Source organism: Pan troglodytes, chromosome 19 (assembly GCF_028858775.2).
Source record: "Pan troglodytes isolate AG18354 chromosome 19, NHGRI_mPanTro3-v2.0_pri, whole genome shotgun sequence".
Classification (NCBI taxonomy): Eukaryota; Metazoa; Chordata; class Mammalia; order Primates; family Hominidae; genus Pan; species Pan troglodytes.
Genome location: NC_072417.2, coordinates 71,833,227 through 71,852,820, shown reverse-complemented (window position 1 = coordinate 71,852,820; position 19,594 = coordinate 71,833,227). Strand labels below are relative to the sequence as shown.

The 19,594-nt window shown below is 41.5% G+C and overlaps 1 protein-coding gene across 12 annotated transcripts in view; it reads right to left on the bottom strand.

Moving 5' to 3' along the window:
* Positions 1-19,594, bottom strand: part of RAD51C (RAD51 paralog C) — a 41,227-nt gene that overhangs the window by 7,199 nt on the left and 14,434 nt on the right. For 3 of the 12 annotated variants that reach the window (XR_010153031.1, XR_010153030.1, XR_010153033.1), the window contains exons 5-8: positions 16,131-16,262; positions 5,506-5,605; positions 5,309-5,375; positions 2,021-2,081 (exon numbers count right to left, since the gene is read on the bottom strand). Coding sequence is in view for 5 of the 12 variants with exons in the window: in XM_063799078.1 (XP_063655148.1) it covers positions 5,341-5,375; positions 5,506-5,605; positions 16,131-16,262 (267 nt within the window). In the remaining 7 variants the exon portion in view is untranslated. The remainder of the gene's footprint in view (positions 1-2,020; positions 2,082-5,308; positions 5,376-5,505; positions 5,606-16,130; positions 16,263-19,594) is intronic. The other 9 variants (XR_010153034.1, XR_010153032.1, XM_063799078.1 and 6 more) reach the window with 3 other exon arrangements.

Below are 19,594 nucleotides of genomic sequence, written 5' to 3'. Positions count from 1 at the left end.
GAATTAAAAAAATGATCTTATGAGATGTAGAAAAAATATTATAGAACAGCAGATTTCCCCCAATCTATCTATATTCAGTGTTGGTGTTGTACATCATTTTCTTGTTTTTTTTTTTTTTTTTTTTTGCAGGGGGTGGACGGAGTCTCACTCTGTAACCAGGCTGGAGGGCAGTGGCACAATCTTGGCTCACTGCAACCTCCGCCTCCTGGGTTCAAGTGATTCTCCTGCCTCAGCCTCCTGAGTAGCTGGGACTAAAGGTGTGTGCCATCATGCCCAGCTAATTTTTTATTTTTAGTAGAGATGGGGTTTCACCATGTTGGCCAGGATGGTCTTGATCTCTTGACCCCATGATCCACCTACCTCAGCCTCCCAAAGTGATGAGATTACAGGTGTGAGCCACTGCATCCGGCCATGTACTTTAGTTTCTAATTTCTTGGGAAGGATTTGTAAGAAGGTGAATTCATACAATGGTTAACTCATGGTAAGCGTGATTTTCTGATCTCTTGGGTAACTTATCAATGCTAACTTCTAGAACTTGACGAAGAAGGCAAACTTTTCCTCCTGTTGAGTTCATAAAAAGATGAAATATCTTGCTCTGTTCCTATTATTTTTCTTCTTAAATGCATTTTATTAGTAAATATTTAATTATAGTCTGAAGAAGACTACTGTATACTAACTCAGGCGTAATTCCTATGAAAAAATAAATGATGGAATGTGCTTTACAGAATAACCTAAAACTGGGAAAGTATAAGCAATATGTTCAAAAGACAGCTGGAGAACTGCTGCCAAATCTTTACAATAAGGTTTGGTGCCGAGAAAATAACTCCTTTTGTGACTCTAGTATACAGCAACTTACTTACAAAACGAGGAGGAACTATCTTAAATTGTGATCATAGAAAAAAAATTAGGGGGAGGATTTACCAGTCATACTGGTTTAGAGTAAAAAATGTGTTTAAATTAGGGGGAGACAGTCAATAGTAAAGCACTATGTATTGTGGGGGAAAAAAAACATTACCTGAGCTCTTCGCAAATACCATTTTTAAAGAAGACCCAAACTGCACGATCAGTTGCAAAAGATATATACAGAAGTGTAATCATTCTGTTATGAGCTTCAGGTCCGTAAAACCTAACTTGGTCAGGCAGGATTTTTTTCAGTTTGTAGAACAACAAAGAAATATAGATTAAAAAATAGACATTTTCACTGGCTAGGCCCAATATGTATTTAAGTGACCTTTTATTCCATCTTTGCCCACATGCCATTTTAATTTCTCCCTTTATTAGAGCATTTCCAAACCAAGACCTCTAGGTTATACCAATTAATCACAAAGCGGAGAGGCTAGCATAAATCTGACATTTTCTAGAAGTGTAGAAAAGACTTCACAGCTTTCAATGGTCTATTTTCAAGAAAATAAAAGCTGGTTTGTTCACTTGCTCAGCAGCTTTAAAATCAAATACAAAGATTTCATGCTGCCGTACTTTTAAAGAACAATACTTGTGAAATGCAGGTAAGTAACTAGATAATAAAAGCTGGACAGCAAAATACAAAATAAAAAAAAACAGACACAATTTCATACAAGAAATATACTAAGCAAATAAGAGAAACCATCGTATGTTCCAAATAAATTAATTTTAAAGGTAACCTCAACAATTTTCCTTTTGTCCTGATTTTATTCTTTTTTTTTCAATCTCTTCCAGGAACACAGAGTACTCACCTCCTTCTACATGGCTAATAAATTATTTCGAAGAGCTTTAGAAAATGGCATTCCTTGGCCACCTACTCATTTCAGGTGCATGCGCCCCATCATTTAAATATTCCAGAGAATTTCCTATGTAGCTAAATATGCAGTAATAACAACACATTTCTATGTTTGCTCTAGGTGATATCAGACAAGGCAACAAAAGTGTCACTTCATGGGTCACTGTATATCTCATCCACAGGACTAGCTCTAAGAAACCTGTAAGTGTTCATTCAGTATAATTAACCCAATATTCGGAGTTATTAACTTGTTTCTGTACTGACCTTTGCTTTCGGTCCCAATGAAAGATTAGCCGTATTGTAGCAGCATGTCCCCAACTTTCCCCTGAGAGTAAAAAACATAATAACTGCATATGGCCTTACTGACTTGGTTATACATTTCTCAGAATGCCTCTGATCAAATATAATCTTACTTTATTAATTTAACATAACAAAAGTACACTTGCTTTCAAAAAACCTGGAAAATGAGTAATATCCTGAGATTACAAGGTTTTTACCTATCTAGGGAAATACTGCAAATCATTATTCTCTATTTGCTTTTAGAAAACTTTATTGTCTGAGTCCATATATGTGTCAATTTTCCATATCATTAAGCCTAACGTATTTCTGACCTCCAGAAGAAAAGTAAAAACTCTGGTAGAATATTCTTTTTTTTTTTTGACATCAACAGAATATATAATTAAGTTGTGGCATATTCATGTCATCGAAATGAACTACAGTGTCACACATCAACATGGATGAATCAAAAAATAATAATGAGCAAAAGTTGTCAGTCATATACAGTATAATTCTATTTATATAAAGGCTATAAATAAGCAACTATGAGGGATACACAGACAGTAAAATCTATAAAAGCTAGGTGACAATTACACAAAATTCGGGATAGTGGTTGCCTCTTGGGGGGAGAGCATACGAGGCTCCTGGGGGGGTAGTAATGTTCCATTTGTCAGTCTGAGCAATGGGCACCTGGACATTTATTATTGTTCTTCTAAATATACATTTTCATTTGTATATTCTATTTCACATTAAAAAGAAAAAAGACCAAAAAAAAAAGCATTAAGTGTAACTCAAGATTTAAGCAATAGTGCTTGGGAGTATTATCATATCATGCAGACACAGTGCAAGGAAATGAAAAGGTGGATATAATTTGTGAGGTAGAGATGATGGGCTCAGGTTTGGACAAACTGAGTTCCTGAAACACAAGACTTTTATTATTAGTCATATTAGGTGTGAAACTGGCCTGAGATCACCAATTTGTTTTATGCTGGATTTGGAGGGCAAAGAGGGCAGTTGAACTCAGCAATTTATGTGTCCAGCACTGAAAATCTTCATGGTAAACAATTACTGATAGGTTATATGTTAGGTTACTTTTCAGTCCCACTCAGCTCAAAGGGTTTGTCATTACCCTACTGATTTGCAATTCTAAGTCTTCTGCCTGTTGCATTCTGATGATCCATTTCTACGCAAGACATATAATCTAAAGCTGAGACACAGCAATAGAAGACCAAAGAACAGACACAGCAACAAAGTTTGCATGAGGCAAATCAGGAGGGTAGGAATGAGATTTTGATGTGCATCCTGGCCAAATTCCAGAACTAGCAAAGAGAGGGCCAGTTCCTAATTCCAATCAAAGCAAATTCAGCCATCTTATTTTCATACAGAAGTGGTCTACGTTGATTTTTAAATCTCTTTAAGGGATTAGGGAGCCTCTGAAATATAAAGGAAACTAAACTGATAGTAATGTAAAATGAGCAGTGACCTATCATACCAGCAAACACTGTCAAAAACAGAAAGCTAATGGTGGGATTGGAGTCTAGAACACAGGAGTTATGTTTATCCAGTGCTGCACTACACAACAGGGCAGTCACTTGCCACATGTGCAATTTAAATTTAAGTAAAATTCAATTAAACATTCCATTCCACAGCTGCATTAGCCACATTTTAAATGCCTCAATAGCCACATGTAGCAAGGGCTACTGTACTGAAGAGCACAGACATAGAACACTTCTACCATAACTGACCATTCTATTGAACAATATCCTAGCAATATCCAAGGTAAAGGGCGTTCTGCTAGTAAAGCAAGGAGGGCATCAGAATTATCACAACTTAAGCATAATATTCCTGAGGGCATCCATTTCCATTTATTTGCTTCTCTGCTTACCAACTCTGAACCCCTGCTTTCCCAACTTTCTGGTATCTGGGAAGAAAATAAACTGACTAGAAAACATAAACTTCATTCTGCTTGACAACTGTAATTCTCACTAAATTTATAAATTTGCTTTCTGATTTATCATAGTGTGCTGAGGGCATGAGTTTGAGAAAGGCTGAGTTTGATTACCCCTGAGTGGATCCAAACATTAGGAAGCTCTTGCTTAAGTGGGTGATAGAAAATGACAAAAACAGCTGGAAGAAACATGACAGACTATTACACTCCCTTCCCTAACCTTCCTCCTTTTCATCCTGCTCACCTGGGCCAGGTTAGAATCCGTCCTTTGTACAGTACCCTGTACTTTCTATTGTAACCTTTACTACATTATCTGTTTATAGAATGATCTATGCCATTAGTTGAAAACTAGTCAAGGGCAGATACATTTTTTTTTTTTTTTGAGACAGAGTTTCACTCTTGTTGCCCAGGCTGGAGTGCAATGGCGCGACCGTGGCTTACTGCAACCTCTGCCCCCCAGGTTCAAGCGATTCTCCTGCCTCAGCCTCCCAAGTAGCTGGGATTACAGGAATGTGCCACCATGCCGATCTAATTTTGTATTTTTAGTAGAGATGGGGTTTCTCCATGTTGGTCAGGCTGCTCTCAAACTCCCGACCTCAGGTGATCCACCCGCCTCAGCCTCCCAAAGTGCTGAGGTTACAGGCATGAGCCACTGTACCTGGCCAAAACTCTGGTAGAATATTCTTTAAGATTTTAGTGGAAATAAATCTTGAAGCACTACATTCTAACAAAACCACGATATTCACTGTAGTGTGATTTGTATTTAAGTGGATTCACCCTTCCTTCTCCCTAACACTGTGAACTCCCTGGGGGCATGAATCTTTGACACAACAGTTGCCAGACAGTAGATACGCAATTTTTTGAGAGAGTCTTACTCTGTCCCCCAGGCTGGAGTGCAGATGCACGATCCCAGCTCACTGCAGCCTGCGCCTCCCAAGTTCAAGCAATTCTCACTCCTCAGCCTCCCAAGTAGGTGGGATTACAAGTGTGTGCCACCATGCCTGGCTAATTTTTTGTATTTTTAGTAGAGATGGGGTTTCACCGTATTGGCCATGCTGGTCTTGAACTCCTGGCCTCAAGTGATCCGCCTCGGCCTCCCAAGGTGTTGGGATTACAGGTGTGGGACACTGTGTCTGGCCACTCAATAAATGTTAAATAACTAAAAGGAACAATCAGTATCTAACGGTACTGTGCTTAGTGCTAAGATTAACAGTGAACAAGACAAATACAGTCTGCTTTCATGAAGCGTATAGTACTCAATGAGAATCAAATGAAAGAGATAAGAAAAACTGTGATAAACTAAAATGTTTATCTGATTAATTACCCACCTAATGCAGGAACAAGCAAGGCCTGATTTCTATCAATCTTTGTTGTCATCTGATTGGTTAAAATTACCTACAAAAACAAAATGTAAGAAAATTAGGTGAGTCTCTTTAAAAATTATCAAGTAGACCAGTCTGGCCAAGATTGTGAAACCCCATCTCTACTAAAAATACAAAAATTAACCGGACATGGTGGCATGCACCTGTAATCCCAGCTACTCCAGAGGCTGAGGCAGGAGAATCATTTGAACCTGGGGCAGGCAGAGGTTGCAGTGAGCCAAGAGCGTGCCACTTCACTCCAGCCTGGACAAAAGAGCAAAACTCTCATTAAATAAATAAATAAATAATCAAGTAAACAGTCTTGTGATTTTATTTTTTATTTTATTTTTATTTTTTGAGACAGAGTCTCGCTCAGTCACCCAGGCTGGAGTGCAGTGGCACAATCTCTGCCCACCGCAAGCTCTGCCTCCTGGGTTCACACCATTCTCCTGCCTCAGCCTCCCAAGTAGCTGGGACTACAGGCGCCCACCACCACACCCAGCTAATTTTTTTGTATTTTTTCAGTAGAGACGGGGTTTCACCGTGTTAGTCAGGATGGTCGCGATCTCCTGACCTCGTGATCTGCCTGCCTCGGCCTCCCAAAGTGCTGGTATTACAGGTGTGAGCCACCGCGCCCAGCCTGTGATTTTAGTAATATGAAATTAATCTACCTATTACAGCCAGCCATTTAAGTAATACAAATTTTTCTGATAAAAAAATTTAAATCCCAGCACTTTGGGAGGCCAAGACGGGCGAATCACAAGGTCAGGAGATCGAGACCATCCTGGCTAACAGGGTGAGCGGATCACGAGGTCAGGAGATCGAGACCATCCTGGCTAACACGGTGAAACCCTGTCTCCACTAAAAATATAAAAAATCAGCTGGGCGTGGTGGCGGGCGCCTGTAGTCCCAGTTGCTCAGGAGGCTGAGACAGGAGAATGGCGTGAACCCGGGGAGCAGAGCCTGCAGTGAGCTGAGATAGCGCTACTGCACTCCAGCCTGGGCAACAGAGTGAGACTCCATCTCAAAAAAAAAAAAAAAATTTAAAAATCCACCCATAAAAAGATGTAGTTATCTGAAAATATGATTCTACTGATCATAAAGTATTTTATTTTCATACTTTAGAGATGGGGTCTTGCTATGTTGCCCAGGTGGTCCTTGAAGTCCTAGACTCACATGATCCTCCCACCTCAGCCTCTTGAACAGCTGGGACTAGAGGTGTTTGCCACATCTAGCTCATAAAACTTTTTTTTTTAAGAGACAGGGTCTTGCTATGTTGCCCAGGCTGATCTTGAACTCCTGGGCTCACACAATCCTCCTGCCTCAGCCTCCCAAAATGCTGGGATTACAGGCATAAGCCACTGTACCTGACCTACAAAAAACTTTTAAAAAAATTAGCTGGGCATGGTGGTGCACAACTGTAGTCCCAGCTACTCAGGAGGCTGAGGTAGGAGAATTGGTTGAGCCCAGGAGGTTGAGGCAGCAGTGAGCCATGATTCTGTCACCGTACTCCAGCCTGATGACCAAGCAAGACCTTGTCTCAAAAAAGAAAGACTGAGTCTCGCTCTGTTGCCCAGGCTGGAGTGCAATGGCGCGATCTCGGCTCACTGCAATCTCCGCCTCCTGGGTTCAAGCTATTCTCCTGCCTCAGCCTCCCAAGTAGCTAGGATTACAGGTGCCTGCCACCATCCCTGGCTAATTTTTTGCATTTTTAGTAAAGACGGGGTTTTACCATGTTGGCCAGCCTGGTCTCGAACTCCTGACCTCAAGTGATCCACCCACCTCGGCCTCCCAAAGGGCCGGGATTATAAGCATGTGTCACTGTGCCTGGCCTGAGTCCATGTTCTTTATCACTATCGCCTCCCTAGAATATTTTTATTGAAAGGAATATGAAATCCTTAACAAATACCTCAATGTTTATACTTTTAGGAAGGAAGCAAATATAGTATTACTGTTTATAATTTTATAGGAAAAAAAGAAACTGAGGCAACAAATTATGAGAAGAGACTTAAAACTCATAAAGAAGGTACAATATAAGTAGATGAACTAGGAAAAAAAAAATCCTAGTAGTCAGGTCAAATGACTCCAAATTATGATTATGCTACTCAGCTAGTAACAGCCACAGGTGTTGCTTTGCAACTCACAGATGGCCCTCAAGGTTTCATATTGCTAATTCTCTTTGTATAAATACTGACCTACAAAAAAGGTTCCAGGTTTTGAAAGACAGTAATTTTAAATAAAGCAGGGAAAACAAAAGTGTTTAAGGCTGACTTAACACAGAAGTCAGATCTGTTATCTTTCCATCCCCAAATCTCCAGAAATGGTTACTTTATATACTCTTCTAATACATATCTTCCCTCCAGAAAAAAAGAGTTAATATTGCAAACTAAAACTGATAATGAAATTCCATGAAAAGCAGTAAGAAAAAGGTGTCTACTCTGAAAATGAGTTTTTTATGTAAGAAAACCGAGAAACAGCCCAGGCGCGGTGGCTCATGCCTATAATCCCAGCACTTTGGGAGGCCGAGGCAGGTAGATCACCTGAGGTCAGGAGTTCGAGACCAGCCAGGCCAACATGGCGATACCCCATCTCTACCAAAATTACAAAAAATTAGCCGAACGTTGGGGCAGGCACCTGTAACCCCAGCTACTCGGGAGGCTGAGACAGGAGAATCACTGAAATCCAGGAGGCAGAGGTTGCAGTGAGCCAATATTGCACCATTGTGCTCCAGCCTGGGCAACAGGAGCAAGACTCCAACTCAAAAAAAAAGAAAAAGAAAACTGCAAAAGAAAAAAGGTTGTTTGGCTGTTCCCACTGCAGTGGTAACACCCTAAAATTTCTGTTTCACCGCAAAGGAGAAATCTGTGATCCATCTAGATCTCAATTAGATACCAAGTGGATGACATGATTTTCTTCTAGCTCCCCTCCCCTTACATGCCACAGGGCATTCTCCATTTGTTACCTCTCATCGGGCACCTTAGAAAAAGCTAAGCAGGAATTTAAATTGGCAGCTTTTCTTTCTTTTTCTTTTTTTCTTTGAGACAAGGTCTCACTCTGTTGCTCAGGCTGGAGTGCAATGGCATGATCTTGGCTCACTGCAACCTCCGCCTCCTGGGTTCAAGCAATTCCCCTGCCTCAGCCTCATGAGTAGCTGGGATTACAGGTGTGAGCCACCATGCCTGGTTAAGCTTGTATTTTTAGTAAAGACGGGGTTTCTCCATGTTGGTCAGGCTGGTCTCGAACTCCTGACCTCAGGTGATCTCCACCTCGGCCTCCCAAAGTGCTAGGATTACAGGCATGAGCCACCACACCCGGCCGGCAGCTTTTCTTAAGAATAGTTTTTAGAAATGGGGTCTCACTCTGTCACCCAGGCTGGGGGGCAATGACACAATCATAGCTTACTGCAGCCTTGAAGTTGTGGACTCAAACAATCTTCCTGCCTTAGCTTCCCCAGTAGCTAGAACTATAGTTCAAGCACAAGTTCTACTAGCTAGAACTATAGGCATGCCTAACTAATTTTTAAATTATTTGTAGAAACAGGGTTTTGCTATGTTGCCCAGACTAACTTCGAACTCCTGGCCTCAAGTGATCCTCCCACCTTGGCCTCCCAAAGTGCTGGGATTATAGGCATGAGCCACTGTGCCTGGCCCAGGTGTAGCTTTTAAAAGTTAAATTAGCCAGGTGCGGTGGCTCACGACTGTAATCCCAGCACTTTGGGAGGCCAAGGCGGGCGGATCATGAGGTCAGAGCGAGACCATCCTGGGTAACACGGTGAAACCTCGTCTCTACTAAAAATACACAAAAAATTAGCCGGGTGTGGTGGTGTGTGCCTGTAGTCCCAGCTACTCAGGAGGCTGAGGCAGGAGAATGGTGTGAACCCAGGAGGCAGAGGCAGGAGAATGGTGTGAACCCGGGAGGCAGAGCTTGCAGTGAGCCAAGATCGCGCCACTGCACTCCAGCCTGGGTGACAGAGCGAGACTCCATCTTAAAAAAAAAAAAAAAAAAAAAAAAAGTTACATTAGAAGCCAGGCGTGGTGGCTTGTGCCGGTAATCCCAGTACTTTGGGAGGCAGAGGTGGGAGGATCACAAGGTCAGGATATCAAAGCCATCCTGCCTAACATGGTGAAACCCTGTCTCGACTAAAAATACAAAAAAATAGCTGGGCATGGTGGCATGCGCCTGTAGTCCCAGCTACTAGGGAGGCTGAGGGAGGAGAATGGCATGAACCCGGGAGGAGGAGGTTGCAGTGAGCCAAGATCGCGCCACTGCACTCCAGCCTGGGCGACAGAGTGAGACTCCATCTCAAAAAAAATAAATAAAAAAGTTAAATTAAAATCATAAATTCAGTAGCTCAGTAGTATTAGCTATATTTCAAGTGCTGAACAGTCATGCAGCTACTGTACTAGACTGTACATTTTCATCTTTCCATCAGATCTACTGGACAGTGCTGGTTTAGAGAGAGTACTTAGTTTACGCACTACGTATCTTTAGGAAAATATAAATCAAACTACTGATTTACCAGGTATTCAACATGCCAAAATTAGAATTTCCATTATTAGCAAATATTTATATAGCAATTATATTACTTTTGCAAAACGATTGGCCTCCATGATACAACTGAAAATTAGTATGTGATTATGCCAAGCTTCTAAAGAATAAGTGCTTTTTTTTTTTTTTTTCGAGACAGAGTCTTGCTCTGTTGCTCAGGCTGGAGGGCAGTGGCATGACCTCGGCTCACTGCAACCTCCGCCTCCTGGGTTCAAGAGAGTTTCCTGCCTCAGCCTCCCAAGTAGCTAGGATTACAGGTGTCACCCACCACGCTTGGCTAAATTTTGTATTTTTAGTAAAGACAGAGTTTCACCATGTTGGCCAGGCTGGTCTCGAACTCCTGACCTCAGGTGATCCACCCAGCTTGGCCTCCCAAAGCGCTGGGATTACAGGCGTGAGCCACCATGCCAGGTCAAAAGTTTAAAACAGTAAAGTAACAATCACTTGAAATTATGAACTTCAGAGCTTTAAAAATATTTCTGCCATGCAATGTCCTTCAACCAATGAACAGATAAACAAAATGTGGTATATCCATAAAATGCAAAATTAGTCATTAAAAAGATACTGATGGGTGCTAAAATACAGATAAACCTTGAAAACATCATGCTAAGTGAAAGAAGTCAGACATAAAAGGCCACATACTGTATGATCTGCTTATATAAAATGTCCAGAAAAGACAAATTAACAGAAACAGAAAGCACACTAGTGGTTGTGAGGGACTGGGGGAGGGTAGAATAGAGAATGACAGCTAATGAAAAGGGTTTTTTTTTTTTTTTTTTTTTTCGAGACAGAGTTTCGCTCTTGTTGCCCAGGCTGGAGTGCAATGGCGCGGTCCTGGCTTGCTGCAACCTCCGCCTCCTTGGTTCAAGCAATTCTCCTGCCTCAGCCTCCTGAGTAGCTGGGATTACAGGCACCTGCCACCACAACTGGCTAATTTTTTTGTATTTTTAGTAGAGATGGGGTTTCACCATGTTGGTCAGGCTGGTTGTGAACTCCTGACCTCAGGTGATCCACCCACCTCGGCCTCCCAAAGTGTTGGAATTACAGGGGTGAGCTATTGCACCCAGCTGAAAAGAGGTTTTTTGGGTTTTTTTGTTTTTTTTTTTTTAATAATCTGGAACTGTGTGTTTCCCAGAACCAGAATTACTTTCTCCATAAGGTACAAAGTTATAGTTGACCGCAAGAAAAATTTGCATGAGATTTGAAACGTGACACTGAAGGAGCAGACATTTTAAATATTCTGAAATTCACTGTGAGGTTGGGGTTTCTTTTTTGGGATGACGGAAATATTCTAAAATTATACAGTGGTGATGTTTACAAAACTCTGTGGATACACTGAAAATCACTGAATTGTGCACACTGCAAGGATGAATGATATATGTCATTAAGGCTGTTTAAAAAATTATGCCAATAATCCAAAAAACATATTTTTAAAGGACTTTCTCTATATCAATTTGGCAAAGATTTAAAAGACTGGTACCTAGCTGGGCGTGGTGGCTCACGCCTATAATCCCAGCACTTTGGGAGGCTGAGGCGGGTGGATCACGAGGTCAGGAGATCGAGACCATCCTGGCTAACACAGTGAAAACCATCTCTACTAAAAATATAAAAAATTAGCCGGGCATGGTGGCACGCGCCTGTAGTTCCAGCTACTCGGGAGGCTGAGGCAGGAGAATCTCTTGAACCCAGGAGGCACAGGTTGCAGTGAGCCAAGATCACGCCACGGCACTCCAACCTGGGTGACAGAGCGAGACTCCGTCTTAAAGATATAAATAAATAAATAAAAGACTGGTACCCAAAGTTGGTAAAGATATGGGAAAGCAAGAGTTCCCATTCATTGCTGTAGAGACATACTTTGGAGCATAGTTTCTGAGGGTAATTTTATAACATAAAACAAAATGTTCAAAAATCGATTCCTTTGGCTTAATATTTTCACTTTAAGAAATTTATTCTAGACTAGCTGTGGTGGCTCACACCTGTAATCCCAGCACTTTGGGAGGCCGAGGAGGGTGGATCACTTGAGGCCAGGAGTTTGAGACCAGCCTGGCCAACATGGTGAAACCCCATCTCTACTAAAAATACAAAAATTAGCCAGGTGTGGTGGTGCACGCCTGTAATCCCAGCTATTCGGGAGACTGTGGAATGAGAAGCTCTGGAACCTGGGAGGTGGAGGCTGCAGTGAGCCAAGAGTGTGACACTGTACTCCAACCTGGGTGAGAGAGGAAGACTCTATCTAAAACAGAAAAAAAAAAAAAAGAGAGAGAGACCATCCATAAGGAGGTGGTTAAAAAAACTACGCTACAGGCTGGGCACAGTGGCTCATGCCTATGGAAGGCTGAAGCAGATGGATCCCTTAAGCCCAGGAGTTCAAGAACAGCCTAGGCAACATAGTGAGACCTCAGCTCTACAAAAAACTTATTTATTTATTTATTTTGGAGCTAGAGTCTCACTGTGTCTCCCAGGCTGGAGTGCAATAGTGTGATCTTGGCTTACTGCAACCTCCACCTCCCGAGTTCAAGTGATTCTCCTGCCTCAGCCTCCCAAGTAGCTAGGACTACAGGTGAGCACCAACACACCTGGCTAATTTTTGTATTATTAGTAGAGACAAGGTTTCACCATGTTGGCAAGGCTGGTCTTGAACTCCTGACCTCAAGTGATCTGCTTGCCCTGGCCTCCCATAGTGGTGGGTTATAGGTGTGAGCCACCGTGCCCAGCCTCTACAAAAAATTTAAAAATTGGCTGGGTGTGGTGGTGTGTGCCTGTGGTCTCAGTTACTCAAGAGGCTGAGGTGAAAGGATTGCTTAAGCCCAGGAGATTGAGGCTACAGTGAACCAAGATCATGCCACTGCACTCTAGCCTGGATGACAGAGCGAGACCCTGTCTCATAAAAAAGAAAACCCAAAAACAAATACAAATACAATAAAAACCTATGCTACAGTCATACAGCAAAATACTATGCAGCTGTTAGTGTAAAGCAGACTTATAAGTAGTGTACATGGAAAAAAAAAAAGTAGTGTACATGGAAAGATGTTCACAATATATTAAGTGAAAAACAGAAAACTGCTTTGCATAATAGCATGTATAATATGACCTCATTTTCATTTCTTTTTGTGTTTTTGAAGACAGGGTCTTGCTCTGCTGCCTAGGCTGGAGTGCAGTGGTGCGATCTCAGCTCACTGCAACCTTTGCCTCCCAGCCTCAAGCAATCCTCCCACCTCAGCTGCTTAAGTAGCTAGAACTATAGGTGCGTGCCACTATGCTTGGCTAAGATTTTTTTAAAAATTTGTAGCGATGAAGTCTCACTATATTTCCCAGGCTGGTCTCAAACTCAGGGGCTCAAGTGATCCTCCCACCTTGGCCTCCCAAAGTGCTGGGATTACAGGCGTGAGCCACTGTGGTAGCATGACCTCATTTTCTTTTTTTTTGAGACGGAGTCTTGCTCTGTCGCCCAGGCTGGAGTGCAGTGGCGTATCTCAGCTCACTGCAAGCTCCGCCTCCCGGGTTCATGCCATTCTCCTGCCTCAGCCTCCCGAGTAGCTGAAATTACAGGCGCCCGCCATCAAGCTTAGCTACTTTTTTCTATTTTTAGTAGAGATGGGGTTTCACCGTGTTAGCCAGGATGGTCTCGATCTCCTGACCTCGTGATCTGCCTGCCTTGGCCTCCCAAAGTGCTGGGATTACAGGCGTGAGCCACCACACCTGGCCTATGACCTCATTTTCTAAAACGTAAGTTTGTATATGCATGAAGTCTGCAAAAATATTTACACCAGACAACAATATTTACACAATCTCTGAGTAATGAATAATCGCTTCCTACATTTTTTATTGTTTAGAACTTTTTTTTTTTTTTTACAAAAAGCATACATAACTTAAAATTTCTTTTTTTTTTTTTTGAGATGGAGTGTTGCTCTCTCGCCCAGGATGGAGTGCAGTGGCGCGATCTTGGCTCACTGCAACCTCCGCCTTCTGGGTTCAAATGATTCCCCTGCCTCAGCCTCCTGAGTAGCTGGGATTACAGGCATGCCACCACGCCTGACTACTTTTTGTATTTTTAGTAGAGATGGGGTTTCACCATGTTGGTCAGGCTGGTCTTGAACTCCTGACCTCATGATCCGCCCACCTCAGTCTCCCAAAGTGCTGGCATTACAGATGTGAGCCGCCGTGCCCGGCCAATTATTCTTATTTTATGTATTTTTTTTTTAGAGATGGGGTCAAGCTTTGTTGTTCAGGCTGGTCTCAAACTCCTGGCTTCAGGCGGTCCTCCCACTTTGGCCTTCCAAAAGTGCTGGGATTACAGGTGTGAGTTACCACATCTGGCCTTAAAATTATAAAATACATTATCAAAAGCCACACATGTTATATATATGTTAATTGGGAAAAAAAACCTTCAAGCAAAGAAATTATAAAGTAAGAGAGGGAAAGTGTGTCCCTAACCCTACAAAATCCCATCCTTTGAAGAAGCCAAGTCCGGGCACAGTGGCTTATGCATGTAATCCTAGTACTTTAGGAGGCTGAGGCTGGCAGATGATCGCTTGAGCCCAGCCTCCGCCTTCTGACCAGCTGGGCAACATGGTGAAACCCCATCTCTACAAAAAAAAAGAACAAAAATTAGCCGGGCATGGTGGCATGTGCCTGTAGTCTCAGCTACTAGGGAGGCTGAGGTGGCAGGATCACTTGAGCCCGAGATGTCGAGGCTGCGGCGAGCCCTGATTGTACCACTGCACTTCAGTAAGATTCTGTCTCCAAAAAAATAAAAAAGAAGTAGCCACTGTTAATGTTTTGGTCCTTTCAGATCTTTCTCTTCTTATATACAAATATAAATGCATACATATAATTGTAAGTTTTCTCTAAACTGAGGTAACATTAAATATATTTTATATACAACTTAAATTTCTTCACTCAATAACATATATGTATATATCTTCTTCCATGTTAGGACGTTTATATTTACATCACTCTTCTTAAACACTACCTACTATTTGATGTTATTGTTTGGATTGCTTTTTTAGTCGGAAAAGGTGAAGCTATTTCTGTTAAAAACATAAGGAACTATGCAACCTATTAGTCTTGAGTGCCCCCTACTGGAGGCTCTTCACTGATATTAACAAAAGGCTAAATTACAATTAATTTAAGCAAAAAGTAATTCAAACACAGGGCACTATGCTTTTCAGCATATGGCAAAAAAAATTGGAAATTCAAAGAAAAAAGTATGCTTTAAAATGACTTTACTGAGGAAGTTCTTTATTTACTTATGATGTATTACAGGTATGTGCTAAGGTCTCTCTAATTAAGGTAAAGACAAAGAAATCAAGTTAAGCAGTTTGACCTTACATCTTACTCCCAGACAAATGTGTGTATTTGTGTCAGTGGTGGGATGTGGATTCAGGGTGGGAAGTAATGGCAAACAAGCAGTTAAAGAGGAGTGAGGTAAAACTTTAAAAAAAAAAATCTCTTCCCTTCTGAGCCGATATTTACTTCTCTCCTCACATTTCAAATCTTCAAGAGTTATTTAGCTCTACCTCAAAGCATCTAGGTTGTTTACACCGGTTATGTTTCAATCCATCTGAATCTGTGATTACATACCACATAATAATCAAAGACTCAAAGGAGAAGAAAACCAGGGATGTTGGAAGAGTTAACCTGAAAAACATCCAAAGTATATTTAAACAAAGAAGACACTGCAATTAACAAAGGTGGCATTTCTTTATCAAACAAAGTCCTTTTTTTTTTTTCCCTTGAGACGGAGTCTTGCTGCTGCCCAGGCTGGAGTGTGATGGCGCGTTCTCCACCCACTGTAACCTCTGCCTCCTGGGTTCAAGTGATTCTCCTACCTCAGCCTCCCGAGTAGGTGGGATTACAGGGGCATGCCACCACACCGGGCTAATTTTTGGCTTTTTTTTTTTTTTTTTTTTTTAGTAGAGACAGGGTTTCACCATGTTGGCGAGGGTGGTCTCAAACTCCTGACCTCATGATCCACCTGCCTCGGCCTCCCAAAGTGCTGGGATTACAGGCATGAGCTACCGCGCTCAACCACAAAGTCCATTAATTATGCTTGTTATTTTCCAGGAAAACTGACACTTATGACCAGAATTTTTTAATGGAAACCAACCAAACATAACTTTACTCAAAACTGCATGTCTATATTATTTGTCAGGCAAACGCTATTTTGACATTTCTAGACATTAACATTTTATACAGTCTTGACATTGTTATAAAACTCTCTTCACTAGTTAATACTTACAGCTAATCTGTGATTATTTGCAAGGCTGATCATTTGCTGGGCTAGGCCATTTAATAACCGAGTACGAAGAGACAGGTCATCTAGGTCATGACGAAATGGAAAAGCAATACCATCCACTATCACTAGTCGAACCTAAATACAGAAAAGATAATGATATTAGATTTGTTACGAAAAATAAAATAATAATAATAAAAATGCTCTCTCTCTCCAAGAGAGCAGGGACCTTCTCTCTTATTTACTATATTCTTCTGTCTTATTTACTATATCATCCTCAATGCCTGGAACAGTAACTAGCATATAGGAAAGGAGGTGTCAATTAATACTTGCTAAACGAAGAAACAAATACTCTAAATAAAACAACTTACTTAGACATTGCTTCATAAAAGCCTCTTCTTTAATCCAACCCTTACTAGATAGAAAAAAACACAGCATTGGAAAAACCATAGTCCATTACAGGAAAAAACCTTAAAATCCAGGGCTTTATTTCCAACTGTCTAAAGAATGGCTTTCTTTTGGAAAGTTACAAAGCTGTTCAGCCAGTGCTTTCTGCAATAATCACTAAAAGTTAAAACGGACTCTGCTTTGATAATTTCTCAACTTTAAAAAAGTAATTCAAAGGCTGGGCGCGGTGGCTCACACCTGTAATCCCAGCACTTTGGGAGGCCGAGGCAGGTGGATCACGAGGTCAGCAGTTCAAGACCAGCCTGGCCAAGATGGTGAAACCCCGTCTCTGCTAAAACTACAAAAATTAGCCAGGCACAGTGGCAGGCACCTGTAATCCCAGGTACTCAGGAGGCTGAGGCAGGAGAATCTCTTGAACCCTGGTGGCAGAGGTTGCGCCACTGTACTCCAGCCTGGGCAACAGAGTGAGACTTTGTCTCAAAAAAAAAAAAAAAAAAGTAATTCAAAAAGAAAAAGGAATAATTATAATTTTCTTATAACTTGCCACTGTACACAGTCTTTACTGATAAAAAGCACATTTAAAGTCTTTGTAAAACATTCTGAAAAGGCTTAAAGAAAAAGTCTTGGTAAAACAACACATTTGTCAATTAAATATACCAATTTTACCTTCCGGGTTCCTTTTATGTTTCCTAAAAAAAAAAAAAACAAACAAAAAACAAAAAAACCTTCAGGCTGGGCACAGTGGCTCACATCTGTAATCCCAGCACTTTGGGAGGCCGAAGCAGGTGGATCACGAGGTCAGGAGTTTGAGACCAGCCTGGCCAACGTGGTGAAACCCTGCCATGCACTCCAGCCTGGGGGACAGAGCAAAACCCTTTCAAAAGAAAGCCCCCCCCAAAGCAAAAAATAAACAGTGAGGTTAAAAGAATAAACCAATATATAAACCTTAAGATCCCCAAATCAAAAAGAATCTGGAAACTAACCCAAATGTAAACAAACAAGACTCCAATGCTATGTTTTTTTCTATCTAGTAAGGGTTGGATTAAACAAGAGGCTTTTATGAAGCAATGCCTAAGTAAGTTGTTTTATTTAGAGTATTTGTTTCTTCATTTAGCAAGTATTAATTGACACCTCCTTTCCTATATGCTATTTACTGTTCCAGGCATTGGGGATGATATAGTAAATAAGAGAGAATAATATAGTAAATAAGAGAGAAGGTCCCTGCTCTCTTGGAGGTTATGTTTTAGTGGAGTAAGGGACCATTAATATGCAAACAAACACACAAATAAGGTAATTTCCGATAATTATAAGAAAACTGGTTGAAGTGATGAAGAACAGTTGAACACTAATAAAAAGCACAAAAATGCAAAAAAAAAGTGGCATTATAAACACTGTGAAAAGGACACTTGTTTACAGTAGAGAGCTGAAATAAAAAGGCAGAACATGACCTTGTTCAACGTCAGCTGGGAATATGTGCACAGGTTGATTCGATTTTTCATGACTCCACACATGACCACTGCTGTGTCCCCCCAATATTCGTAAATTGAAGCCCTATCTCCCAGAGTGACTGTATTTGGAGAGAGGGCCTCTAAGGTAGTAATTAACGTAAAATTAGGTCATGAGAATGACATCCTGATTTGAGAGGATTAGTGTCCTTGAAGAAAAGACACCAAAGAGCTCACTCTTCCTCCTTCCTCCCCATGAGGACACAGCAAGAAGGTGGCCATCTACATGCCAGGGAGAGAGCTCTCACCAGAGACCAATCAGCCAGAACCTTATCTTGAGCTTCTAGTCTCCAGAACTGTAAGAAAATAAAATTTCTGTTGTTCAAGCCACTCAGACTATAGTATTTTTGTTATGGCAGCCTGAGGTGACCACAACAAATTTTAGTATCAAGAAATGAGGTATGGTGGGTTAGGTAGTGAGAGAAGCAAGGTACTACTATAACAAATACCTAAAATGTGGAAGTGATTTTGAAATTGGGTAATAATCAAAGGCTGGAACAGTTTTGAGGCACATACTGAAAATATGGACATTAAGGGCAATTCTGGTGAGGCTTTTTTTTTTTTTTTTCAGATGGAGTCTCGCTCTGTTGCCCAGGCTGGAGTGCAGTGGTGCGTTCTTGGCTCACTGCAACCTCCACCTCCCTGGTTCAAGCAATTCTCCCGCCTCAGCCTCCCTAGTAGCTGGGATTAACAGGCACACACCACCACACCCAGCTAATTTTTTTGTATTTTTAGTAGAGACGGGGTTTCACCATGTTGGCCAGACTGGTCTTGAACTCCTGACCTCAGGCAATCTGCCCACCTCAGCCTCCCAAAGTGCTGGGATTACAGGTGTGAGCCACCATGCCCGGCTATTCTGGTGAGGATTTATACAGAAATGAGGAACAAGTTACTGGAAACTGAAGGAAAGCTGGTGCTTAGTATAAAGTGGCAAAGAACTTGGCTGTGTTCTAGTATTTTATGGAAGGTAAAACTTGTGAGAAATGAAATTGGCTATTTATCTCAGGAGATTTCTAAGCAAAGTGTAGAGGAAGTGGCTTGGTTTCTCCTAGACCACTTATAGTAAAAATGAAAGAGGAGACAGATGAATTGAAGAAGGAATTGTTCAGGAAGAAGGAACCGGAACTTAGAGATGTAGAAAATTCTCAGCCTATCCATATTGCTAAAAATAAGAAAGCTTGCTCTAGAGAGACCAAAGGTACGGTTGAACAATGACTCTATAAATAGATTATCCATGATGTTAATCAGCCATCTCAGCAGAAGCCAGTGATAGATAAGGGATTATAACAGCAGAAACACTGCTAGTTTGAAGTAAAGAGGACAGAGTAAGTGGGAAAGAATGAAGGAAGGCTGTTGGACTTCCTTGATTCCACAAGAGAAAACCATGAGCTACTTGACTGTGAATGTGCCCTATTCCTCAAGAAAAGGAAAGAATGATGCCAAAGGGGATCACAGATCCTCAGAGCTGTCACTCTTACCATAAGCCCAGGGGGCAATGCTACGTCGTCCTTGGTTTCAGAGGGTGGGGCCCTTGCAGAGAGAGGAAGGGGCAGGGCC